Source organism: Aotus nancymaae, unplaced genomic scaffold (genome assembly GCF_030222135.1).
Source record: "Aotus nancymaae isolate 86718 unplaced genomic scaffold, 86718_ANA_hifiasm-v0.15.2.pri h1tg000089l, whole genome shotgun sequence".
Taxonomy (NCBI): Eukaryota; Metazoa; Chordata; class Mammalia; order Primates; family Aotidae; genus Aotus; species Aotus nancymaae.
Window position 1 is genome coordinate 4477626 of NW_026988504.1, and position 26976 is coordinate 4504601.

Below are 26976 nucleotides of genomic sequence, written 5' to 3' on the forward strand. Positions count from 1 at the left end.
AATTGATTGTAACACAAAAATAGGTTACACATCACCCCATTCCAGCCTAGAGCAGAAGGACTAGAAAAAAACAGTTCCTGTGAGAATTAGTTACCCTTGGAGATCTGAAACTTGGAGAACACAGGAACCTTTTGAGTTTGGACTCCAAAAGTGGGGAATTGCTTCTGTGTACCAGAATATGTGAACAAGGGTGTTTACTGTGGCATTGCCATGGGAATGAAAACTTGGAAATCGCTCAAATGTTCACCAGTATGAAAGTAGTTCAACATATTATTGTATATTTATGTTACAGAATATTAAGTGAGACTTTAAAAAGTATGGAAGCTTCAGCTGGGCGTGGTGGCTTACATCAAATCCCAGCACTTTGGGAGGCTGAAGTGGGCGGATCACTGGAGGTCAAGAGATGGAGACCATACTGGCCAGCATGGTGAACTCCCGTCTCTACTAAAAAATACAAAAATTAGCTGGACATGGTGGCACGCACCTGTAGTCCCAGCTACTCGGGAGGCTGATGCAGGAGAATTGCTTGAACCTGGGAGGCGGAGGTTGCAGTGAGCTGAGATCGTGCCACTGCACTCCAGCCTGGTGCCGGTGACAGAGCAAGACTCTGTCTCAAAAAAAAAAAACAAAAACCAAAATACAAAACAACAACAAAAAAGCAGATTGCCCATAAAATATCCCATTTATCGAGAAAATATATACAGACTGTCCCTGACATGATGGTTGACTTTACGATGGGTTTATTTTTATTGGGAAGTAACGCCATTGTAAGTTGAGGAGCATCTGGGATATATTTTGATTTTTTTTTTTTTTTTTTTTTTTTTTTTTTTTTTTTTTTTGAGACGGAGTGTCGCTCTTGTTACCCAGGCTGGAGTGCAATGGCGCGATCTCGGCTCACCGCAACCTCCGCCTCCTGGGTTCAGGCAATTCTCCTGCCTCAGCCTCCTGAGTAGCTGGGATTACAGGCACGCACCACCATGCCCAGCTAATTTTTTGTATTAGTAGAGACGGGGTTTCACCATGTTGACCAGGATGGTCTCGATCTCTTGACCTCGTGATCCACCCGCCTCGGCCTCCCAAAGTGCTGGGATTACAGGCTTGAGCCACCGCACCCGGCTATATTTTGATTTTGAGAAGTGATGTCATCAGACTTACTTGAACCTGTAACTTTTAGAAAGATAAATATATGATACTTCTGTGTAAAATTACTTTCCACTTCTATTTAAAAAAATGGGATTTTTGTTTTCTTTGCGTTTAGAAAGAGGTTTTTAAGATAGTAAAATGTTGTTGCTTTCTTTTAAACCATAAAACAAAAAACTCTAGCTGTTTAGATAGCGAGGCTAGAATTAAAACATTAGTAGTCAAAAGAGGGAATTCAGTGTTTCTTGAGTTTTAGCTTTATACATCTAAATAAAATGATTCTCCTGTCTCAGCCTCCCAAGTGACTAGGATTACAGGCATGTGCCACCATGGCCAGCTCATTTGTCTATTTTTAGTAGAGATGGGGTTTCTACTACAAGCATGTATTTTTCAGTTCCACGTGGGCACCTTTTGCAGCTGTGGTAGTCAGATGCCCCAGGCAGATGAACACGCAGAAGTAGTTTGTCTAGCCTACCCTTTTAAAGTCTGTCATCTAGTAAATTGAGGTTAGAATTGTGGTTCCCATACTTGACTAATCTGCAAAATCCCTGGAGGAATTTTTCAAAAAAGCCATTTATTCTGAGTCCTTCCTCAAGCTATACCCTAATGTACCAGGATCCCCCATGGTCGGATCTAGGAATAAGCGAATGAGTGAATATGTACGTACATGCTCATGCTTGTACACACACATGCACACAAATATACGTACTTTTAATGCTGCTAAATTTGGGGACTGCAGGTGTGGAAACCCATGCTTGGGAACCTCCAACTGTTCTCTTCAAGGTCACATCGCACAAGCAGGCTCTGGCTTGGGTTGGCCTGGCCCGAAATGGTTCCTTTCATCTCCCGTGTTGAGTGTATAAAGTGATTTCACAAGAATTTGTGTGTCTGTGATTGTAGGAAGGGATGGCTGACTGTTCAGTATATTTCCTCCGCTGTCACTATCTAATTTATGTGGTTTTGCTTTAAGCCATTTAGTATTCCACTTGGAGGGTTTTGAGTTTACAGAAGTTTTTAAGAAGAGGCTCAACAGATAAAAGAAACAAAAATAACCAACCTTGGATTTTTTTTTTTTTTTTTACTCCTTTATTATAGCTATCAAGTACATCTACCTACCCACTTTAGCTTCCCCACGTGTCTTTTTGTGGTTTTCTGTTCTGTTTCTTTAAGAGATACCTTCTCTTTATGTTGCAGCTGTTGCTAGGCAGCCACTGGACGGGTGCCAGTTTTAGAGCCCTGATCTGTACAACAGCGAAGTGACCTAAAAAGATCCCTTTGCCTTTCCCTCTTGGGTGAAAGAGGGGCTTGGCACTGGGACACAGACTGCTGGGCATCCAAGACCTGTGAGGAACTGAGGCTGCGTCCACTTACCCAGAGGGACTTCTGAGTACCTTTTAGTCCCTCCTCAGGGCAGTGGCATCTAGTCTGAAAATGAAGCCACCTCAGGCAGTGGGCTTCGATTGGCTATAATTGTGTCCTTCTTGCTTTAGGCCTCTGGCAACTCTTTGAAATAATTATTATTATGGAGATTTTCTTTCTTTTTGAAACAGGATCTCACTCTGCTGACCTGGCCGGAGTGCAGTGGTGTCGTCGTAGCTCACTGCAACCTTGCTCTCCTGTGCTTGAACAGCCCTCCCCGCACAGCCTCCTGAGTAGCTAGGGCCACAAGCACATGCCGTAACTCCATAGATGCTGAGAGTAGGTAACGAGACCTACTGGATCAGAATGAGACAGATTAGTACACATCGCACAGCAAATAGCAGGAACGTCAGTGTGAGAGTGCTGGTGCCGCTGACCTCAAGTCTCCTGGGGTGACATGACGCTCTGCATGAATTGGGTGTGTCTACAGCTGAGGAACCAAGGATCACCAAGGGCTTAGCACTTTTCATAGCAAGCAGTAGATAGGCCAGGCCTCTTCCCCTGGGAGGGAGTATGTCACGCTACCGTCTCTTTGACCAACTTCATGTCGCCAGCTACAGGAAGACAGACCTTGCAGTTTGGCACTCTCAGCAAGGACATGCAGGGGTGCTTGGGGCCTCGGCCAAAGACAGCATAATATAGATGTACCATCGTTTAACTAATCATCCTGTCTTGTTATTTAAAAGTTTCCACTTTGTTCCCATAAGAAATAGTCCTATAACATTCTTGTGGGTAAGGTTTTGCTCACATTTCCAGCTATTTTCTTAGGCTAGATGCTTGTAAGTGGACTTACTGGGTCAGTGAGTTTAGCTTTTTAGTTGCTTGATATGTACTGCCAAACGGATTTTCAGAAAGTGTTAATCATTTTACACTTCACACCAGTGTGTGATAATACTTGTTAATTTATCCTTCCCAACATTGAATTTTTTTCTAATTGTCTGGGTTGCTAAGTAAAATTTTTTCCTGTCTCTCTCAGTGTTGGCAGGATGAACTTTGTTCTAAGAACCTTGGCTAGTGTTTATGTGTATTAGAATGGGAAAATTATAGCAGCTTCTTCCCCATGTCATTTTTTATTTATATATTCAGCAGATATTTATGGAACACCTATTATGAGCCGGGCACTCTATGGGCCTTGCAATTTAGACATGAATAGAGTTCTCAGGTACCTTACATTCTAATCAGAAGGAGAACTTTGACCTCTAAGTTTTGTTTAATTCAAGACTTGTTTAATTCATATGAGGGTTTCTTTCTTTCTTTCTTTTTTAATTTTTAAATTTTTTTTCTTTTTCTTTTTCTTTTTTTTATTGTTAAGACGAGGTCTCACCATGTTGGTCAGGCTGGTCTTGAACTCCCGACCTCAGGTGATCCGCCCGCCTTGGCCTCCAAAGTGCTTGGATTACAGGCGTGAGCCACCACGCCCGGCCCCTTCTTTTTTTTTTTTTAAACTACACTCATTATGGTTCCCCCAAAGGATGAGGGTTTCTTAAGTTATGGTGAAAATTGAAACCTTGAAATTTCACCTTGTGAATAATCTTAGTCGAATTTTTGCCATGTTTATTGGAATATAGGCCAGTGGTTGAACTTTGTATTCCTAACGTCTCAGCATCCTTATGTCTCCTGATGACTGTCAAGGCTTGCTTTTTTTTTTTTTTTTTTTCCTAGGATCTTGCTCTGTCACCCAAGCTGGAGTGCAGTGGCATGATCATAGCTTACTGCAGCCTTGCCTCCTGGGCTCAAGTGATCCTCTCACCCCAATGGCATTTTCTAACAGACATCTGTGTCCCAAAAATGTGTTAAAGACTTTTGAAGATGAGTCTACTCAAATGGTGATTTAGTTTTGAATAGACAGATTTTTAAATTTTTTTTTAAAATAGGGTCTCACTGTGTCACTCAGCACTCTCAAGGACTTCATATAGCCTCAGTAGCAAACTAAGGGCACTAACTGACATTTTAAGCATCTTTAATTGGTGGTGAGGACCACACTGATTTCCATTTATTTATTTGCTACAGACTTTTCAAGTTCCTTCTCCTTGTTTAAAAAGAATAACTTTATTGAGGTATAATTTACATAGAATACACTGTATCCATTTAAAGTGTACAGTTTGGCCGGGCATGGTAGCTCATGCCTGTAATCCTAGCACTTTGGGAGGCTGAGGTGGGTGGATCACTTAAGGTCAGGCATTCGAGACCAGCCTGGCCAACATGGTGAAACCCTGTCTCTACTAAAAATACAAAAACTAGCTGGGCGTGGTGGCGCACGCCTGTAATCCCAGCTATTTGGGTGGCTGTCACACAGGAATCTGGGTGAACCTGGGAGGCAGAGGTTGCAGTAAGCTGAGATCGCGCCACTGCATTCCAGCCTAGGTGACAGGGCGAGACTCTGTCTCCAAAAATAAAAGTAAAAAAATAAACAATAAAAATAAGGTGTACAGTTTGATGGGATATATTCAACAGATGTGTATACCAGCGAAACCCCTATTACAATAAAGACACATTTCCTTGCCCTGAAAAAGATGTTTCGTGGCCCTTTTTGTTTTGTTTTTTTTGAGACAGTGTCTTGCTCTGTCTCCCAGGCTGGAGTGTGGTGGCATGAACACAGCTCACTGCAACCTCAACTTCCTGGGCTCAAGCAGTCCTCCCACCTCAGCCTCCCAAGTAGCTGGGACTACAGGCTTGCACCACCAGCCCAGCTAATTTTTTATTTATGTTGCCCAGGCTGGTCTCGAACTCCTGGGCTTAAGCAGTCCCCCTGCCTCAGCCTCCTAAAGTCCTGCCATCAAGCCCAGCCACTTCATGTCTTGCCGGCCATTATTTCCTCTACCCCTGGCCCCAGGCAACCACTGATCCGCTTTTTGTGACTACAGATTAGTTTGTATTTCCTAGAATTTTATGTAAGTGAAATCATGCAGTGTTACAATGTATATTCTGCATCTTTGTCTGGCTTTCCTTTTTTTTTTTTTTTAACCCACAGCCAACATCATACATACATGTCTGGCTTTTACTCAGAATGATGTGTTTGAGCCCAGGTGCGGTGGCTCATGCCTGTAATCCCGGCTCTTTGGGAGGCCGAAGCCGGCGGATCACTTGAGGTCAGGAGTTCAAGACCAGCCTGGCCAACATGGTAAAACCCTGTCTCTACTAAAAAAAATAGAAAAAGCTACTTTGGAGGCTGAGGCAGGAGAAGCACTTGAACCCAGGAGGCAGAGGCTGCAGTGAGCCAAGATTGCACAATTGCACTCCAGCCTGGGCGACAGAGCTAGACTCCTTCACAAACAAACAAACAAACAGACAAAACAATATTGTGTTTGAGATTCATTGTTGGAGGTATCAGTTGTTCCTTTTTATTGCTGAGTAATGTTCCACTGTATGGCCACACCACATTTTTGGTTTTTTCACCTGTTGATGAAGACATGAGTTGTTTGCAGATTTTGGCTGTTGCATATAAAACTGCTGTGAACATTCAGGTATAAGTCATTATATGGATATGTTTTTACTTCTCTTGGGTTATACCTATGCATGGAATGGCTGGATTGTATGGTAGACCATTTTCCCCTTAAAAATGTTTTGTTATGAAGAAAATGTTTTATTATGTATAAAATATTGGCGAGGTTAGTAAGGAATGGAGCGTACAAATGATATGTAACTGGTTTTAAAATAAGTCTTAGAAAAGCTTTTATTTAACATAAGTATAATATGCAAATCAGTTAAAAATTATTATATGTATGTTATTTTGCGTCAATTAAAAAAAAAACTGGATTTACCTGAAAAAAGTGACATAAAACTTTAGTCACAAACTAAATGCAAAAATTTATATTCTTTTTTTTTTTTTTTTGAGATGGAGTTTCGCTCGTTACCCAGGCTGGAGTGCAATGGCGCAATATTGGCTCACCGCAACCTCTGCCTCCCGGGTTCAGGCAGTTCTCCTACCTCAGCCTCCTGAGTAGCTGGGATTACAGGCACGCGCCACCATGCCCAGCTAATTTTTTGTATTTTTAGTAGAGATGGGGTTTCACCATGTTGACCAGGATGGTCTCGATCTCTTGACCTCGTGATCCACCTGCCTCGGCCTCCCAAAGTGCTGGGATTACAGGCGTGAGTCACCGCGCCCGGCCAAAAATTTATATTCTTATACTAAAAATCACGATTTTGGGTTGGGTATGGTGGCTCACACCTATAATCTCAGCACTTTTTGAGGTTGAGGTAGGAGGATTGCTTGAGCCTAGGAGTTTGAGACTAGCCTGGGCAACATAGCAAGAACCTGTCTCTACAAATAAAAAAGAAAGAAAAATGGTTTGGCATGGTGGTGCACACCTGTGGTTCAAGCTACTTGGGAAGCTAAGGTGGGAGGATTGCTCAAGCCAGGGAGGTCAAGGCTGCAGTGAGCCAAGATTGCACCACTGCACTCCAGCCTGGGCAACACAGTGAGACCCTATCTCAAAAAAAAAAAAAAACCCACAATTTTGTACCTTCTTAAAATTGAGGGGAAGTCATGTAAAAACTAAAAGTCTAAATTCTTATAGATGGGCAAATCCACATAAGAGGGTTTGTTTTTGAAGCATGGCAAAAATCAGAGAAGATAATTGCTCATGGAAAGTTCTGTCAGCATCACACACATGCCTTTCGTTTGCTTTTCCTTTCCGAGTTTGTTTATCAGGATGAGCTGCTCCTCAGGAGCCAGTGGCTTTGTCCACTATGGTCCTGACACACATGACATAGCCTAACACAATGGCCACTTTCATCCTTCCTCCCTACTCTATGTGTGTCTGGAGGAGAGGATCCTAGCATGTCATCAGCCAGGTGTTTGCAGTATGCTGGATAAATGACATCATTACCACTCAGTGGTGGATCTTTTTAAAAAAGGGTGAGGGCCGGGCACAGTGGCTCATACCTGTATTCCCAGCACTTTTGGAGGCTGATTTGGGCAGATCATGAGGTTAGGAGTTTGAGACCAGCCTGGCCAATATGTTGAAACCCCTTCTCTACTGAAAATAGAAGAATTAGCCGGGCGTGGTGGCACATGCCTGTAGTCCCAGCTACTTGGGAGGCTGAGGCAGAAGAATCACTTGAACCCAGGAGGCAGAGGTTTTAGTGAGCTGAAGTCTCGCCACTGCATTCCAGCCTGGATGACAGAGTTAGACTCTGTCTCAAAAAAAAAATAAAGCGGGGGGTGGGAGGGTGAGGTGGGGTACTCTATATGTTTTTTAAGGGATTGTTTTAAAGAAATCATTTTAGAACAATTCTGTTGTTAAGGGATTTTTGGTGTTTGAAGTACTAGGCTAGACAACATACTTTGGAACTAAGATTTTAATTAAAGATTACCCTAAAGAATCAGTGATTTGTGTTCCCAGATGAGGTAGATGACAGGAGTTAAAAGTAATTAAACTTTATTTAAAGTTTGCAGAAGCTGGTATTTTCATAACTGGAATATGGCAAGTCACCTATTTAGTCCATTTGGTACCTTATCTTCTAATTGTTATTACTGCTTAGTTAATGTTTATGATCTACTGCTAGATTCCCTAAGGGCAGTGTGTAAACCTCGTGTGATTAGGGATGGATGTCAGCAGCTCTCTGACCTTCTGTTATCACAATTTTTTTTTTTTTTTTAGTAGAGACAAGGTCTCACTATGTTGCTCATGCTGGTCTCGAACTCCTGCGCTCAAGTGATCCTTCAAAAAGTGTTGAGATTACAGGCATGAGCCACTGTGTGCCTGGCCAAGAGCATGAGCCTTCTGAGGGGAAGTTTGGCACTTGCCTGTGGCACTTGCCTTGTTTTTATTTTTTCTTCCTTTTTTTCCTTATAATTAAATTAGAGATAGGGTCTCACTATATTGCCCAGATTGGTCTAGAACTACTGGCCTCAAGCGATCCTCCCACCTTAGCCTTCCAAAGTGCTAGGATGGAAGGTGTGAGCCACCATGCCCAGCCTGACCATTTATTGACAGTCTGTTAGCTGAGCTGGGGTGGCATGAGAGGCTTCTCTCCAATTGTCCTCATGCTCCTGGTGACTCTGGTGCCCCTCTCCCACCCTGTTTTACACTCACTGATACATGTGCCTTCAGACTTTGGGAAAAGGAAGAGTAAACCTTTGGGGGAGATTTGGTAATCCTGTGTGTACTTCTTCTTCCATTATGTGTTCTTGTGTGTCCTGTTTCCCAAGATTAGGGATGTTTTGGCAGGATTGATCTTGAACTAAACAACAACAACAAAATTTGTGTGTTAATAGTACTACCTATGGCTTTGTATTTAATTAGGCATTTTAACATTTTCAGTATCATGTTTAATTTGTATAATCACATTGTGATAAGAGGTGTGTGACATTACTTATATTTACATGGTTAAGATTATAAACTTAAATACATTTTTGAAGTTCTCTGTCCTGTCTCTGATAATCAGCAGCATTGTTTATCACTGATGCCCTGGAACTCTTCATTGATAGGAGAGATTTTACTCCAATTAGGTACTTTTTAAAGGTAATTTCTATGAAAATCTCTATGAAAATGCATATGGAAAAACTCCTCACAGTGGAAAAGAGTAATAAATAAAATTTCCTTTTTTCCTCTCAAGTTCTGAACCTATTAGAAATAGAAAAAGGAATCTGAAAATGGAGATCATACAATCGGCCTTGTAACTGGCAAAGAGAGGGAGATGGAGGAGTTCTTATTTGAAACATCTAGGAAATTATGTTGCAAATTTTTAAAATAGGTTAAATTTCTGTTCCTTTCCCAGTAATAGGATCTTTGAAATAGACTATTTGAAATTAGCATTTGAGGCCGATGGTAGCTCATGCCTGTAACTGCAGCACTTTGGGATGCCTTGGTGGGTGGATCACTTGAAGTTAGGAGTTCAAAACCACCCTGGCCAACGTGGTGAAACCTTGTCTCTACTAAAAATACAAAACAATGAGCTAGGTGTGGTGGCAGGCGCCTGTAATCCCAGTTACTTGGGAGGCTGAGGCAGGAGAATCACTTGAACCTGGGAGGTGGAGTCAGCTGAGATTGTGCCGCTGCACTCCAGCCTGGGTGACACAGCAAGACTCTGTCTCAAAAAAAAAAAAAAAAAAATTATCGTTTGATATAACCAATAGCAGAGAGATGCCTGTACTCTGATTTCTTCTACATTTATAAAGTCAATCCTTGTTATTTGTGGATTTTGTATTTATGAATTTGCCTACTCAGTAAAGTTTATTTGTAACCTGCAAATCAATCCAAAGGTAGAGCTTTTGTGGTCATTTCCGGACATTTGCAGAGTAGTGAAAAATGCAGTTTCCTCAGTGTACACATTTCCAGCTGCTGTGAAACAAGGTGACTGATTTCTTGTTTCAGCTCTCATGCTGTAAACAAATGACATTTATGTGGTCTCTTTAGCATTACATTTTTTTGTGTGTATTTTTGTGCCTTTGCTGGTGACTTTGCTCTTTAAAATGGCCCCGAAGCATAATGCAGAATTTCTGCCTAGTGTTCCTAAGTACAAAAGGCTGTGATGTGCCCTATGGAGAAAATGCAGCATGTTAGTGAAGCTTTGCTCAAGAATGAGTTACAGGGCTGCTGGCCATGAGTTCAACGTTAATGAATCGACATTGGCTGGGCATGGTGGCTCATGTCTGTAATCCCAGCACTGTGGGAGGCTGAGGCACGTGGATTGCTTGAACCCAGGAGTTTGAGACCAGCCTGGACTACACAATTGAACCCTGTCTCTACTAAAAATAGAAAAAATTAGCCAGGTGCGGTATGCACCTGTGGTCCCCACTACTCAGGTGGCTGAGGTGGGAGGATTGCTTGAGTCTGGGAGGTAGAGGTTGCAGTGAGCCAGGATGCCACCACTGGACTCCAGCCTGGGTGACAGAGTGAGACAAACTCTGTCTCAAACAAAACAAAACAATGTATATTAAATAAGGCATATTTAAACAGAAAACCATATAAACAAGGTTATGTATTGTTGTTGGCAAAAAGTGACCAGAGGCCTGTAGGAACCTAACCTGTATTTCTCCTAGGAGCAGTGATTCAGTGTTTTCCAATTCAGTGTTAGCAACGACTTTTTTTTTTTTTTTGAGATAGAGTCTTGCTCTGCTGCCCAGGCTGGAGTGCAGTGGCACCATCTTGGCTCTAGTCTACTTCCAAAATGCATCCGGAAGTAATCTATTTTATTGAATCTCTACTCCTAATGTGTTAGAGGAGACCCCTGAATTACTTGCCTGAATGCCACACGAGCTTGCCGTGGTAGATGCTACTGGGTGTACCCATATCTCATGTTCCCTCCCTTCTGGGCAGAAGAAGAACCATATTCTCATGCCCTGGTCATTGATTTGCTGTCCTTGTCACACCTGGAGGGAGCAGGCTGAGAAATATTTTGTGGAATAAGTATGTGGTATTATTTTAGGAGCACTTGATATTTCTTTGGGTAATAGTAACTTCTGCAATCTGAGGACTGCTTCTAAACTTGTTAGGAATATTTTTTGAACTGCAAGGGAATGTTTTTATGGCAGATAAACATTTAAACAATGTATTAAGTAAAAGCTTGGAGAAATTCTTCACTTAAAACAGTTGGGGGATAAAAAAACACTTCAAAAATAGATTGTTTTAGAGTTCTTTTTTTTTTTTTTTTTTTCTGAAACCACCTCCTGACTTCTAAAGCAAGATGATTAGATTTTAAACAATGATTTCTGCTTAGTTAGGTTTTTTGGTTTTGTTTTGGTTTGGTTTTTTAGACAGGGGTCTTCATTTGTCACCCATGCTGGAAGGCAGTGGCATGACCATAGCTTACTGCAACCTCGACCTCCTGGGCTCAAGTGATCTTCTCACCTCGATCTCCTGAGTAGCTTGAAACCACAGGCACACTTCACCACACCTGGCTAATTTTTAAAATTTTTTGAGAGGGGATAGTCTCATTCTGTTGCCCAGACTGGAATGCAATGGCATGATCTCAGCTCACTGCAACCTCTGACTCCTGGGTTCAAGCAATTCTTTTGTCTCAGCCTCCTAAGTATCTGGGATTACAGGCGCCCGCTACCACACCCAGCTAATTTTTGTATTTTTGGTAGAGACGGGGTTTTGCCATGTTGGCCAGGCTGGTCTTGAACTCCTGAGCTCAAGTGATCTGCCCACCTTGGTCTCCCAAAGTGCTGGCTGCTCTCAGACTTTTGGGCTCAAGTGATCCTCCCATATTGACCTCCGAAAGTGCTGAGATTACAGGTCTGAGCCACCATGCCTGGCCTAGTTTCTTTTTAAATCAATAACAGGTATCAAGAATTTGGACTGGCTGGCCTTGGTGGTCCTATCTGCTGCCACCTTTGCTCTGCTCCCCACAGTATGTGGGTGTGCTGGGCCCTCCTCACACATCCTCTGTCACGTGATGGTTCCATCTTCAGAGCTGTGGCAGGACTGCACTGGTTCAGTTTGCTCTGTGTCAGCTGAGTAAAGGATGGGTGGAGTATACCGATTTTGTAACTTGTAACATTTGGTTTTGTGGTTTTGCAAGGAAGGGGTGATGTATTATTAGGAAGGCAGGAGAGCAAAGGAAACAGGAAGTGTATCTGCAGTGCTCCTGTATCAAAGGAGATCTCCAAAGCAAAAAAGGACAAAAGCAAAGGCACTCCTCCCGCCAGCCCATTTTTACTTAGTCTTATTTGATCAGAGAACTTTGTTTTCATAAACATCCTTGAGTTTTACACTATAATGATCAACTGTTTTCATATTTAATTAAGGCTGGAATTTTTTGGTAAAAATTACTGAGTTTGGTTTAGAAATACACAGAAAACCCAATGAATTAGTTGAATAATCTCCCTTACCTCCTTTTCCAGACACTTCTCCTGTATTCTCCCAAGTAATAAAAGTACTAGATAGGTCAGTTGTATTTATCATTAAATGACTAACGCTTTTGATACCTTTAGTCCTGTTAAACAGTGAGCTTTCCTGATAACCTAGGCATTGTTGTCCCCCTGCAGTAACCTGGGCCTGTTGAATGTTTAAATGTTTTCCTTTGCCCTGGAACTGTGTCGAAACCATTTGTTAATCACACAGCGGGATGATCAGTACTTACGCCAGCTGACGGGACACCTGGCATGACTACTCAGTGATCCCATAAAACCACGCCAGACTGGTTCGGTAGATAGTTTTCATTTTTTATGATGGGACTCCTAGCTCTCAGAATCAGAGTGTTTAGAGGTGAATCTTACCCAAGTGTAGGTCAGCACCTTTGGTTTGTTTCCTATGTAGGGTGCAGTGGTGGACAGCGAGAGAGAGCCTTGGGAGGAGGCTCAGAGCTGGACTTTGAATCATGGGTAGGATTCAGAAAAGTAGAAAATATTGTAAAATTTATTTTATTTTATTTAAATAAAAGGCAACAAAAGCAGAGATTTATTGAAAATGAAAGTACACTCCATGGTGTGAGAGTGGACCGGAGCATAGGGAGGGGCTCAAGGGCCAAAAGTATTGTGAGATTTATTTTAATCAAGTAGTACACATGTATAGTTTTAAAGATCATGTACAACATGCAAATTTACGTGCCCATAGCAGCATTTTTTTTATAAGAGCCAAAAAGCGGAAACAACCCAATGTCCATCAGCTAATGAATGGATAAGTACAACGAAGTATGTCCCTGCGAGGGAAGATGATCTAGTCATAAAAAGGAGTGACATTCAGACACGCGCTGCAACATGGCTGAGCGTTGAAAACATTATGCCAGGCCAGGCGCGGTGGCTCACGCCTGTAATCCCAGCACTTTGGGAGGCCGAGGCGGGTGGATCACGAGGTCAAGAGATCGAGACCATCCTGGTCAACAAGGTGGAACCCCGTCTCTACTAAAAATACAAAAATTGGCTGAGCATGGTGGTGTGCACCTGTAGTCTCAGCTACTAGGGAGGCTGAGGCAGGAGAATTGCTTGAACCCAGGAGGCGGAGGTTGCGGTGAGCCGAGATCATGCCATTGCACTCCAGTCTGGGTAACAATAGCGAAACTCCCGTCTCAAAAGAAAAAAAGAAAACATTATGCCAAGTGAGAGGCCAGTTACACAAGGCTGTGTATTAGGCAGATCTGGAGAGACAGAAAGTAGACTAGTGGTTGTCAGGGGCTTGGAGATGAGGGAATGGGGGTGACTGCTACAGGGTATGGGATTTTCTTTTGGGGATGATGAAAATGTTCTAAAACTAGATAGTGGTGATGGTTGTATAACTTTGTAAATATACTAAAAATCACTGAATTGTATTATGTCTAAAAATGTCCTCCCTCTCCCAGTCAGTGCCTCCTCACCCCAAATGTTCACCTCTAGATCCTTCAAGATTGTGACCACAGTGCAGTATTTGAATCTCCCCAAATCTCTTCCTAAATACCAGATAAGCTGCTAAGATTGTGCATTTTCTTAAAAGTCACTCCCCTCTTTAAGTATACCTGTGCCACTATTCTTCCCACCTCTCCCAGGGATTTTTTGCTATTCTTTCTCTGTGAGCCTGGAGTATTCTGGACCTTTGTAGCCTGATCCTTAGCATGTCATGTGGCTTTTTTTGTATGTGCTGCCATTACCTCTGTCCTCCAGTGGACTGTTGTGTTTTGAAGGGGGAGATACTTTGTTCTCTTGATCTTCATAGTTCTAGCTCCTAGCTAACATAGTGCTTAGCAGGGTTCAACAGACATCATTCAGAATGAACACACGGGGAAGAGTCAAATCTTTTTTGAATAAATACAGAGTATTCAGTGTTCACTTATATCATTATTTATTTTTTTGAGACAGAGTCTGGGTCTGTCACCAAGGCTGAAGTGCAGTGGGGTGATCATTACCTGCCTCACCCTCCAAAGTAGCTGGGACTACAGGCATGCACCACCACACCCAGCTAATTTTTTAGTTTTCTGTAGAGATGGAGTCTCTTCATGTTGCCTAGGCTGGTCTTGAACTCCTGGGCTCAAGTGATCCTCCCACCTCAGCCTTCCAAAGTGCTGCGATTACAGGCATGAGTCACCACACCTGGCCTTTAAAATTATTACTATCATGAGTAAATAAATATGTGAAGAGCAGCTAGAAGATGGGAGAATCGGCATTCTAAATGTGGTAGACTCTTATAGATGGAAAGTAGGAGAACCTCAGGTTACCATGTGGTGATACTTCATCCTAAGGAGACAGGGGAAGTAGGAAACCTCATTGTCACCCTGTCACTGTGAGTCTTGGAGCTTAGGTCTCCTTGTGGGAAGATGGTCTTTGTAATCAAATCTTGTAGCTGTTGTATAGAGGAGGTTCAGAGAAGAATAGACATGTATTTTGTATAACTCAGAATTGTAGAACAGAGAATCCTGAATATGGTTTTTTGGAGGGGTTGGGGAAGAAGTAACTGAGGTTCAGATTTTATCTTTTCAGTGATGCCTGTTCTGACCATCTTATTTAAAACTTAACAATACCTGAGCCCACCCCCTGCCACATACTTCTCTTTTCCCCATAACACCCATCACTCTCTAGCATGTTACTTATTTACTGTGTGTATCGTTTTTTATCTGTATCTGCCTGTATCGTATAAGCTCCCGTTGGCTGTTATCACTATCCTTCAAATTAGTCAGAGTATATGGACAAAGGGCAAACCAATGTTAATATTAACAAATCCCTTTCAGGAAATAAATACTGGTGAATATGCACATATGAACTGCACATATGCTAGGTAGAAGATGAATTACCTCTTTTCTCCCTATATATGTTCAAAAGGTAATAAATAAATGGAATTTTTGGATGCAATGTCTGTGTCAATCTTTTAACAATCTTTTCATCTAGCCAGCAGAGGGCAGCACAGATGGGATTTACCACACACAATATTTTTGACTTTATTTTAAAGGGCATTTAAAACTACTGTAGCAACCACTTCTAGGAGTAGTGTGAAATTTATTTCAGCTTCGGATTTCTTCTTCTTTCTCACTTGTGAATTGTGCTGTTTCTGCTTCGTCTTTATGGAGGAAGATGCTTCTGTTCACTTTATCATCATGAATGTCTTTTTGATACGATTCCTGGTGCTTCTGAGGGCTGTGGCGAGGTTGGTGATGGTAAGTCCTGAAGGGGCACTGTTCTGTTGCCTCCAGAAAGTGGCAGTTACTTGAACCAGAGTTCTCCGAGGTCTTCTTGTGCCCCCAGGCTCCACTGTACACAGAAGACTGCAGCCCCGGGTCAAGGATCCTCCCTGAGCATCTGACTAATTGCTCTTGACTCCCTTCTCAGAAAGAAAAAACTCCAAAATGTACATAATCAAAACCACACAGTTTTTCAGTTTTGTGGCAAGTTATGGAACTGATAGTGGATTTTCTTGACATAGAAACTAAATAAGATCAGTCTTTGCGATGCATACCTCTCTTATTTTTTTTCTTGCAAGGGTTGTTACTGGTCCTTAGGTAAAAATTGAAATAAGTGCAAATTGTGTACATAAAACAAAAGATACGGTTTAGGTTTTCCTTTTTTTGACATCTAATTGGTTTTGAGTTTTTCTTTTGATAACAAAAGTGCTAACAATTCTGTGTCATAAAGGTATGTACTGGCAAATGCGGTCAGAAATCCCATAGCTTGCCTTGCTAGGTACGAGGTGGGCCTATGTCAAGAAATGGCATGTTCTTTGAATTCTTGGTGGTACATTACATATCCTTTGTCATCTACTCCTTTTTTCCCCCAAGGTCTAATAGATGCATTTGTGTCTATAAACAAAATAGTATAAATCGATGTTTTTTAGGTAACCAAAGTAGAAGTAACCTTTGAAGGAATTCTGCAGTGTTTCCAGGTGTCTGGATTTCTGCCTGCAAAGGCTTTGACAAGTCTTTGTTACGCTCCACCCCGCCTTGCAGATGTTCTTCAAGACTTTGAGGACATTTGCCTGACTGTATTTCCTATTGGCAGCTTGTTAGGAAAGATCTAAGCTGTAGAGAAAGGGCACCAGGAAGCAAAATGATTTACCCCCAAATTCCAGAAAGGCTTCAGGTACCCAGGACCTCTGAGAATGGAGATACAGAAACGAGGGTGGTTTGAAAGTGTTCATTGTGGCAGTTGAGACTCCCAGGTCTCCTCTCCATCTCCTGTAGCAAGGGAGTTTCTCTTGCACTTCTGGTAAAACATGAAGGCTTAATTTCTGAAGAAGGCTGTGAAATACAGAGAGTGAGTGAAAAATATATATATTTATTTATTTTAAAAACTACCAACCAAGAAGCAGCACCGAAAAAGTCTATATATTTAATTTTGAGGTCCCCATCCTTTCTCCTTCAGGGTAGCCCCTCAAATACCAGTAGTCAGTTTTATACTCCACACAGCCCAGATAGGAGATTGGAGAATACTTCTTTGGGTAACTAGTCCAAGCAAAAATGAGCTACAGAGCCCTACATGTGGGGTGTCTACATGTTACTGCCTGATCATATTACATTGCCACACATCATTCTATAGGCCATACCTACCAAACAGCGTCTAACCAGGTTATTAGTATGTTACTCTTTTTTTTGAGATGGAGTCTCACTCTGTCACCAGGCTGAAGTTCAGTGGCGCAATCTCGGCTCACTGCAAACTCCGCCTCCCAGATTTAAGCAATTCTTCTACCTCAGCCTCCCGAGTAGCTGAGAATACAGGCATGTGCCATTACACCCAGCTAATTTTTGTATTTTTAGTAAAGACAGGGTTTCACTATGTTGGCCAAGGTGGTCTCGCTCTCTTGACTTCATGATCTGCCCACCTTGGCCTCCCAAAGTGCTGGGATTACAGGTGTGTACCACTGTGGCCAGCCTGGTGTGTCACTCTTAAATGTGAAGAAATAGACTATGCTTACTAGAGACTTAAGGAAAACCCTCAGTGTTAACAACCAAACAGAGCAAATAGAAGTTTAAGGAAACAGGATGAAACAAGAATAGGATGCTATCAAAAAGGACTATAGGTTGAGTATTTGTTATCTGAAATGCTTGGAACCAGAAGTGTGCTAGATTTCAGATTTTTTCGGATTTTGGAATAATTTGCATTGTACTTGCCAGATCATCCCTAATCTGAAAATTGGAAATCCAAAATGCTTCAGTGAGCATTTCCTTTGAGTGGCATGCTGGTACTCACAGCATTTAAGATTTTGACACATTTCAGGGATTTTGGATTTGGGAGTTTGTGTTAGGTAGACAGCTTCAGAGGCCATGACACGGGAGTGAAGCTGGAAAGCAAGACTGCCGGCTGGAGACCGGTAGGGGGTCTGGTGCACTGTGGACGAGGACAGAGCAGGAGGCACTGGTGAATGGACGGAGATGGTGGGAGACTTCTCTGCAGTCCGACCACCCAGAGATGATGATTGTTAATGTGTTTGTTTAGTATATATTCTTCCTGGCTGATTTCTTTATTCATTTTTATAATTATGCATTTTTGTTACATGATTTTTTTTCATTTAACAGTATAACATGGACATCTTTCTGTTTCTACAAAAATAGTTATGTGGCATTTTCCAATAACTTTTTGAAGTGCCAAGGAATACTTTTTTTTTTTTTTTGAGTTGGAGTTTTGCTCTTGTTGCCTAGGCTGTAGTGCAATGGTGCGATCTCAGCCCACTGCAACCTCCGCCTCCTGGGTTTAAGCGATTCACCTGCTTCAGCCTCCCAAGTAGCTGGGATTACAGGCATGTGCCACCATGCTTGGCTAATTTTGTATTTTTAGTAGAGACAGGGTTTCTCCATGTTGGTCAGGCTGGTCTTGAACTCCTGACCTCAGGTGATCCTCCTGCCTTGGCCTCCCAAAGTGCTGGGATTACAGGCATGAGCCACTGCACCTAGCAGTATGTGGTTTTTTTTTTGTTTTTTTGAGATGGAGTTTCGCTCTTTTTGCCCAGGCTGCTGGAGTGCAATGGTGCGATCTCGGCTCACTGCAACCTCTCCCTCCCGGGTTCAAGCGATTCTCCTACCTCAGTCTCCCAAGTAGCTGGGATTACAGGCATGCATCACCACACCCAGCTAATTTTGTATTTTTTTTAGTAGAGATGGGGTTTCTCCATGTTGGTCAGGCTGGTCTCGAACTCTCGACCTCAGGTGATCCACCTACCTTGGCCTCCCAAAGTGCTGGGATTACAGGCGTGATCCACCACATCCTGCCATTGCCCTCACTTTTATAGGTCGTGCCTGTCTTAACTTTCTCCAGATTCCCACTCTGGGAATGTTTCTGTCTCTGGGATTATGATTGATATGAGTATTACGCTTTAAAAAAACAAATTTTTCCAAGAATATTACATAAATATTCACATAATTTTTTCTAGTGTCATTTATTTATTTAATTTTTTTGCAGAGATGGGACCTTGCTTTGTTGCCCAGGTTGATCCTGAACTCCTGGCCTCAAGCAGTCCTCCCTCCTTGGCCTTCCAAAGTGCTAGGATTACAGACATGAACCACCACTCCCAGCCTAGTTTTAAAACATTTTAAACTGTTATATTCTCACCTAATCTGTCGCTGGAGTGGATGATGCTAAAGTCTGTTTAAGGCGTTTATTAAAATTTAAAATGTCTTGAATCAAAAACACTTGCGTCAAAATGCCCTAATGTGTGATTTTTAATATGAATGACAATCAAGTGTTTTTTTTGTACTTTGTTGGTTTATTGCTTTTCATAGGGCCTGTGCTAGCTCCTGTATGTTTCTGATAACATTTGTTCAGACAGTGCTTTGAGGCCCTAATTATTGTTCTGGTTCTGTAATTTGCCATTTTATTTTTTTAGTTATTTCAAAGTGTAGTGTGAAACTAAAAAAGTTTCCATTTAAATAAATACATTGTAATCTAGCACTCTATTTGGGATTGATACTATAGATGTGCCTTACGAGTTGGGTTATTATATGTTTTGGTTTGCCAGAGACAGTCCTAGTTTATGCTGATTGGCTGATGTAATTATTAATAGTACCCATTTTCAATCTCAAAAATATCTCAATGTGAATGATAAATTCTGTGGTCACTTATGAGTGAGTGAAACCTACAATTTGATGATGTAGTGGTTAAATGTCTATTTTAAGGAATTGAAGAGATAGCTCTTCATTATTTTCTTTTTTAACAGACAGTGTTATTTGTTGTACTAGAGATGACAGTGTGGTGTTGAGCCAGGTATGTCTTGCCATGCTTCCAGCTTTAAGGGACACTGCCTGGCTAGGAGCCTGTGAGGTGGCCTGCTGTGCCCATTAGGGATGATGGCTATTACATGAGCCATTCAGAGTCCCTCTTTTGAGAATGTGAATTGGAAGCATAACAAGAATGAGGGATTGAATAGTGGGAGCAGAAGCTAAAAGTCACAGGGTCTGAAGGATCAGGGGACCTGTGAGACTGTGGATGGGTGGAAGGAATGATGGGGCCTGCAAGGCAGAAGCTGTGGGGAGTGGAACGGGAGAAACTGGATGGCGGCCTATCAGAAGATAGCAGCTCCAGGCTGGGTGCAATGGCTCACATCTGTAATCCCAGCACTTTGAGAGGCCGAGGTGGGTGGATCATTTGAGGTTAGGAGTTCAAGACCAGCCTAGCCAACATGGTGAAACATTGTCTCTACTAAAAATACAAAAATTAGCTGGGCGTAGTAGCGTGCACCTGTAGTCTGAGCTACTTGGGAGGCTGAGGCAGGAGAATCTTTTGAACCCAGGAGGCGGAGGTTGCAGGGAACCAGGATCCCACCACTGCTCTCCAGCCTGAGCAACAGAGTGAGACTCTGTCTCAAAAAAAAAAAGCAGAAGATAGTAGCTTCATTCTTTTCACTTGACAGGCCAGAAAGCTTGGAGTCACCCTTGACGTCTCTCTCTTATACCTCACGTGGACTCCATTGGCACGTCCTTGGCTGTACCCTGAAAGTAAATACAGCAAGAATATGGCCACTTTTATCATGTAAGCCGCCGACCCCTCTCACCTGGATGACTGTAGCAGCCCCAGCCGGTCTCCGGCTCCTATGCTGGCTGTCTCCAGTCTGTTCTTCTCCACAACTGAAGTGGTCTTGTTACAAAGAAAGCCACAAAATGCCATGTTGCTCAGAACCCTGGCAGCAGCTGTGCTTCTCACCCAGAATGGAAACCAGAGTCCTTAAAACAGCCCCCAAGGTCCCATGCAGTTCACCCACTGCCCCACTCACCTCTGTAACCATGTCTTCCACTCTACCCTACACTGTTCTTCCTGCTCCAGCCACAGTAGCCTCCTGACCTTCTCAGCAGAGGCCTTCCCTGAATGCACTTCCACTTCTAGATAATGATAGATAAGGATAATTAATCAAGACACAGTTAGAATCAGATATTTCTTCAAGGAAAAACAACAATAATAAAAGACAAATGTGAAACATTGGGGTCTTCTAGTAAGACACTAGACATTAGTCAGCCAAGGACAGTGATCTCTGAAAGACTGGAAACAAAAGGTGAGCTCTCTGATTGTCTCAGTTCTCTGCCTTGAGAGAGTTTCCAAGCCATGGCACAAAGTACCACTCCGCAGTACTTACTGTCTGACATACTGTATCTTTTACTTGTTTCTCTGCCTTTCCTGCCTCGATAGAGTGGAGATGCCATGAGGGCAGGCATTTTTGTCTCTTTGATCCTCTGATGTCTCACTAGTGGCTGGCTCTTATTGTGCTCAATGAATGTTGAACAAAACAGATAAGACAAAAGATACAACTATTTTTGTAAAAACTTCTTAAAAAGTGACAGGTTATGACAAAATATTTGTAACATTTAATACAAAGGGCTCGTAATCTACAAATAACTTTAAAAATGATAAGGCAATAGAAAAGTGGGCCAAGGATTTGAAAAAGCAATTTATGAAAGAGGATATACCTCAAACTTATGAAAAGATAATCAGCATCACCAGTAATCAGGTCAGTGCAAATGACCAACAGCAATGAGAAACTATTTCCCGCTGTCTCACAGCAGAAGTTAAGTTTGGTCCCATAAGAGAGTGGCAAGCACTTTGAAAGCTTTAAGTACTCAGGCCTCATGACCAGCTTTTCTGCCTTTGGGTGTCTATTCCAGAGAAACGCTATACCATTTGACAGTAGGTAGAAAATAGAAGTGACCTGTCCTCTTGTAAGTTCGGATCACTGGCTGTGAATCAGACCTGATACCAGAAGATAGAAATGCTGTTTGGGAATCATTAAACATAGTCTTTGAAATGGTTCGGGGTAGGACTTACAGCTGTGATTTTGACATACTAAACCAAAACATGACATGTTGGGTTATGTTAGTTGCCTCTACAAAACAAAGTGTTTTTTTTTTTAAAAATACATGCATATGTATTTATTTAGCTATTATTAGGCAAGAAAAAAGAGAATGTGATGAAGTCTGTGGCCTTGAGTCATGTCAGCACCTGTGGTCACCTTCAGAGTATGACTGGAGACAGTGCCCTGTTGTCTTGCTATAGATGTGTGTGTTTCCAACTCCCCAATAAGACTTAGCCAAAGTCTAGCACTTCCTGTAAAGCTGCTGCAGGAGTTTACATTTACAACCAAGACTAGCAAGAGAGGGGTTGGGAGTCCAGCAGAGAGCAGGGTGCAGAGGGTGGGCTCTGTTGCCAGGTCTTGTGCTTTGGCAAGCTGTGTAACCTCTCTGGGTGCTGGCTTTCTCATCCATGACCTGGGGATGGAGAGGACACGCACCCCATGGGATGTTTTCAGGATTAGATGAGTTAGGTCATGTCAAGCTAGGCAAGAAGTAGGCATGCAGTAAGTGTGACGTGGTGTGGTGGGAAGCTATATCCGGATCCAGCAGTTCTACTTCCAAGAATTAAAAAGAAGTACCAAAACGTGTGCACATGTGTATTGAGATGCGTAGAAAAATTGGAAATCACTTAAGAAGTCTTACAGTATGGAACTGGTTAAACATTATGTCTAGACTGTGAATAATAATAAATGTGATAGATGTCCATTTACAGTCATGAAAAAATGTTATAAGTAAAAATAGATGGTTTTAAAACAGCATGTAAAATATCCAATTTGTGTGTGTATGTACGTACACACACACACACACACACACACAAATATATACGAGAGAGAGAACATATATAACAGAAGTCTAGAAAATATATGCCAAAATGTCATCAATGGTTATCGCTTGGTGATAGGATTAAGGTGTTTCTTTTTCTTGTTACTATTTTCTAATTTTCAACAATGCATATGTGCCATGAACATAATAGGACTGTGCAGAAAAGAATATTTTTGTGCAACATGTTAGGAATCATAATGGGGTAAAACTGAACTTATGCTGAGAGTTTGGCTTTTGGATTTTTTTTTTTTGCCTCTAATATCTGCTTTCTACTTTTAGCCTGTGACCTCATAACATGCTGTAATGATTACGATCTCTTCTTAGTCATTCTCTTGGGAAATGTGCTATTATCTCATTGTGAGGGGACCAGGGATTTTAATGATTCCATTTTAAGAAAGTGTAGTCGGCCTTCCATGGGCTCCCCATCCATGGATTTAACCTATTGTGGATGGAAAATATTTGGAAAATAAACAAAGGTCACACCTGTACTGAACACATACAGACTTTTTTCATGTTCTTTGAACAATCTATTGTAACAGCTGTTTACAAAGCATTTACATTGTATTAGGTATTGTAAGTAATCTAGAGATGATTTAAAGTATATGAGTGGATGTGTGTAGCTTATATGCAAATACTACACCATTTTATACAAACTCAAGGATTCAAGCATCCGTGGGTTTTGGTGTCCATGGGGGTTCCTGGCACCAGTCCCCCTTGGATACTAATGAACAACTGTACTGGAAAGTGAAGAGAAAAACAGCAGTGAGCCCTGTCTGTGACATTGGTTGAGCCTGAGAAAAGACTAAAGTGTGGCTACTAAACTAGTTTGACTCCACTGTGAGATTGCTTTCAGGGAAGCAGATGGTTAACACACTCGGAAGGTGCGTGAGCTTGACTTCAGGAACTGGGTGGTGGCAGTGACTGGGAGTGCCGCTTCTTTGGAGGCTGGAGGCTGATTGGCCCAGGCATGCGGCCAGCCATTGCCCGTCTGTTCAGGAAGCAGCTCTGAGCCGTCCTAGTGGCTGGGCAGCTTCACAGGTATCCCCGGCCCCTCCCAGTCAGACCCCACAGGAAAACTTGGCTCCCAGTAAGTTGCTGCTCTCCTTGAAGGACAGAACAGACTTTTTGTGTCTTGCTGTAAGGAAACAAGATGGTCCTTAAAACCGAAGAGGAAGATGGTGAGTCACAGCCGCAGCCCCTGGCAGGGACTGATGTGACTTGGGGTATATGGAGTGGAATTTTAGGTATCTCTTAATCCTGTGAGCATAGTTTACTGAACCTTTTGGGGAGGAGTTAAGGACCAACCTAGACTCTGTTTTTTGTTTTTATCTTACTGTTTTCAGGAGAAAGACTATATAGTGTCTTAGTGGTTAGGAAGCTGAGGTTTTTTCAGGTGTATGTGTGTGTGTGTGTGTGTGTGTGTGAGAGAGAGAGAGAGAGAGAGAGAGAGAGAGAGAGAGAGAGAGAGAGAAAGGGAGAGAGAGAGATAGTAAGGTAACTCAGTCTTTTTAAACCAAAGAGGTTCTCCTCCAATCTTTGCTTTCGTTAGAGTTCCGCCTTGGGTGTTTCTTGGTAGATTCCACTTCATACTTGGTGATTGTGTCTACTTCCTGTATCGAAATAACAGTTGGTCAGAACTTCTGAGAATTGCACAAATATCCGGAGAGAATCTGATGCTAAAAAGTAAAGACATTAGAGATCAGATTGGAAGAACCAGTGAGATTCAGGATAAATAATATTGTTTTATGAAATAAAATGTATCTAAGGGAAAAGACAATTAAATTTGGTCTTCTCTTTTTGGTTGTTAGGTGAAGACGGTTTGAAGCCTGTGAGGACAGGGTCTGTAGAACTTCCTTTATCTGCTCCACACCCGTCCTGTAAATAGTGGAGCTATGAGTAATGGGATGACAAGCTGTGGCTTCTAAACCCCAAGAGATTCTGCTGAAGAGCTGTGTCTTAAAGCCCTGGGCTAGCACAGGAGTTCTGTTTGTGGATATGTGTGTTTTTGTTGTATTTTATTGTGGCACCTTTATCAGATGGTGATGTTGTAATGCTGTAAGACAAAATAGTAAAATGTGTACTGGCTTGTAGCTGGTAATGCATGATATAAATAAGTTTGCAGTTAATATTAGGGTACGTTTGAAAGTGGATTTTGTGAACATTGTAATAAAATTTGGGGGTCCTCTTTAGGCCTTTCCTGCTCTGGTTCACTATAAAGCACATATTTGAAAGCCATACCTGTTAAGTGCAAATGATCCTGGACAGCGTCCACAGGCAACACCAAAAGCTGCCTCGTGCGTGGGAGACGCTGGGAGGGAAGGACACATAGGTGTCCATAACAGCGCTTCTGTATCTGAAGAGGGGACAATAGTGAGTGGCAGTGCCAGGCCAGTGCTGAACTCCTGCTTGATGTTTTTGTAACTGAAAGGTGCGTCCATACTAGCCAAGATCAAGTTCCAAAGGGAACACTCTGAGAGTGGAAGAGGACACTAGTGACTGCTAGGATGGCAGGAGTGAGCCGGGCCTGGCCGTGGTCCCAGACATGGTCCCTCACGCTTACTTGCTGCTGGTCCTTTCGGGTGAGCCCAGCTTCAGACCACCCAGAGGTGCTGTTTCATAGTCACCTCAGAGTTTAAGCACAGGATCTATACATCCGTCCTGGGCATGCACTCAGCCTCTGGCCATCCTGGAGGCTTTAAAAGTCAACATAAACTACCTGATTCCACAGTGGGTGCGATGGGGGCGGGGCATGAGGTTAGGGGATTACTGAGCAGCTTTGCTTTGAACTAGTAACCTTAAAGAACTGGTGCTTCTCCACTTCCCTCACCCCCTCCCATGGTGTTTCCTTGTTGTCACCTAGGACTGAGGGCAGCATTGCCCCTTCAACCACGCTAAAATAGATGCCCCTAGGTTATTGCTGTGAGAGACAGAGTGGCATTTAGCTAGGTGTAAAGGGAGGGGAACCAATGGAGTTTCCTCTGGCAGTCCCTGAAATCCCAGGGGAGGGCAGAAGTGAAGTCAGAGTTATGCTTTTCATAGAGCTGCTTTTAACTAGACTTACTGCCCTAAAGAATATGCCTAAGAAAGGGAACATGGGGGTTTTTGAAAATATTCTTTAAGGAAGTCAGACTCTTCTGCCACACTAATCTCAAACCTATGGTTTTTAGGTGAAATATAAATTGCTGTCTGGGGCCAGGCGTAGTGGCTCAAGTCTATAATCCCAGCACTTTGGGAGGCTGAGGCAGGTGAATCACCTGAGGTTAGGAATTTGAGACCAGCCTGGCCAACATGGTCAAACCCTATGTCTACTAAAAATACAAAAATTAGCCTCGTGTGGTGGTGGACGCCTGTCATCCCAGCTACCTGGGAGGCTGAGGCAGGACAATTGCTTGAACCCGGGAGGCGGAGGTTGCAGTGAACCGAGATCGCACCACTACACTCCAGCCTGGGTGACAGAGCAAGACTTTGTCTGCCCAAAAAAAAAAAAAAAAAAACTTTCTGCCTTTCTTACCTGATGAAATGAAGTTCATCAGTTTTCATTTTGTATGTGTGTGTTAGTGAGAATTAGCCAGTGTAATTAATTAGGCACTGTTTTCTTTAAACTGCCATAAATTATTATTATTTTTAGCTATTTAATCTTGTTAATGGTTAGTCTCCCTTGATTTGCCTTTTTTTTTTTTTGAGACACAATCTCACTCTGCCACCTAGGCAAGAGTGCAGTGGTGGAATCTTGGCTCACTGCAACTCTGCCTCCTGGTTTCAAGCGATTCTCCTGCCTCAGCCTCGCGAGTAGCTGGGACTGCAGGTGCACGCCACCATGCCTGGCTTATTTTTGTATTTTTTGTGGAGACAGGGTTCGCCATGTTGGCCAGGCTTGTACTAAACTCCTAACCTCAGGTGATCCACCCACCTCAGCCTCCCAAAGTGCTGGGATTACAGGCGTGAGCCACCACGCCTGGCCTTAATTTTCCTTTGAACCTTCTCTGTGGCGTCTCTTTGGGATGGAATACAAAATCTTTGGTGTGGACCCTGACGCCTTTCATAGGCAGACACTAAGCCTACTCCCGGGTGCCAGTTGAGGCCTGCTGTGTCCTGGGCTCTGCCCTGTGGTGTGCCCATTGTTGCTGGCCTCTGTCACTTCCAGACACTTTATCTTGCTTGGTATGCACCGTTCTTTCTGCTTTTCCGTCTGGGGAATCCATTGGTCCTTCAGGTTCTGGCACCCAGGCTGCCCTCCCTGAAGCCTCTTGGCATTGCCTGGAATTCTGTGAGTACTGGCTGCACTTGGCGGCCGTGGCCAGGCGTGCTGCTGCTACTGGCTTCCACGCCTCTCTCCACTGGCCTTTGCATTCTGTACAGGGCAGGGACTGGAGCTATTTAAATCCCAGCCCCAAGCACAGGCTGTGTCTATGGCAGATGCTCAGTAAATGCTAAGCTGAAGTGAATCAGTATATTTCAGTAAGAGGAAAGAAAGAG

General features: G+C 42.7%; 1 protein-coding gene across 4 annotated transcripts in view; it reads left to right on the top strand.

The window, feature by feature from the left end:
• The window catches only part of CYTH1 (cytohesin 1), a 105069-nt gene that overhangs the window by 20499 nt on the left and 57594 nt on the right, over positions 1-26976 (top strand). For 2 of the 4 annotated variants that reach the window (XR_010339854.1, XR_010339855.1), the window contains exon 1: positions 23488-23678. The exons of 1 other annotated variant lie outside the window; for it this stretch is intronic. Coding sequence is in view for 1 of the 3 variants with exons in the window: in XM_012453588.2 (XP_012309011.1) it covers positions 23651-23678 (28 nt within the window). In the remaining 2 variants the exon portion in view is untranslated. Of the gene's footprint in view, positions 1-23467; positions 23679-26976 lie in introns of those variants that run through there. One more of the 4 variants, XM_012453588.2, reaches the window with a different exon arrangement.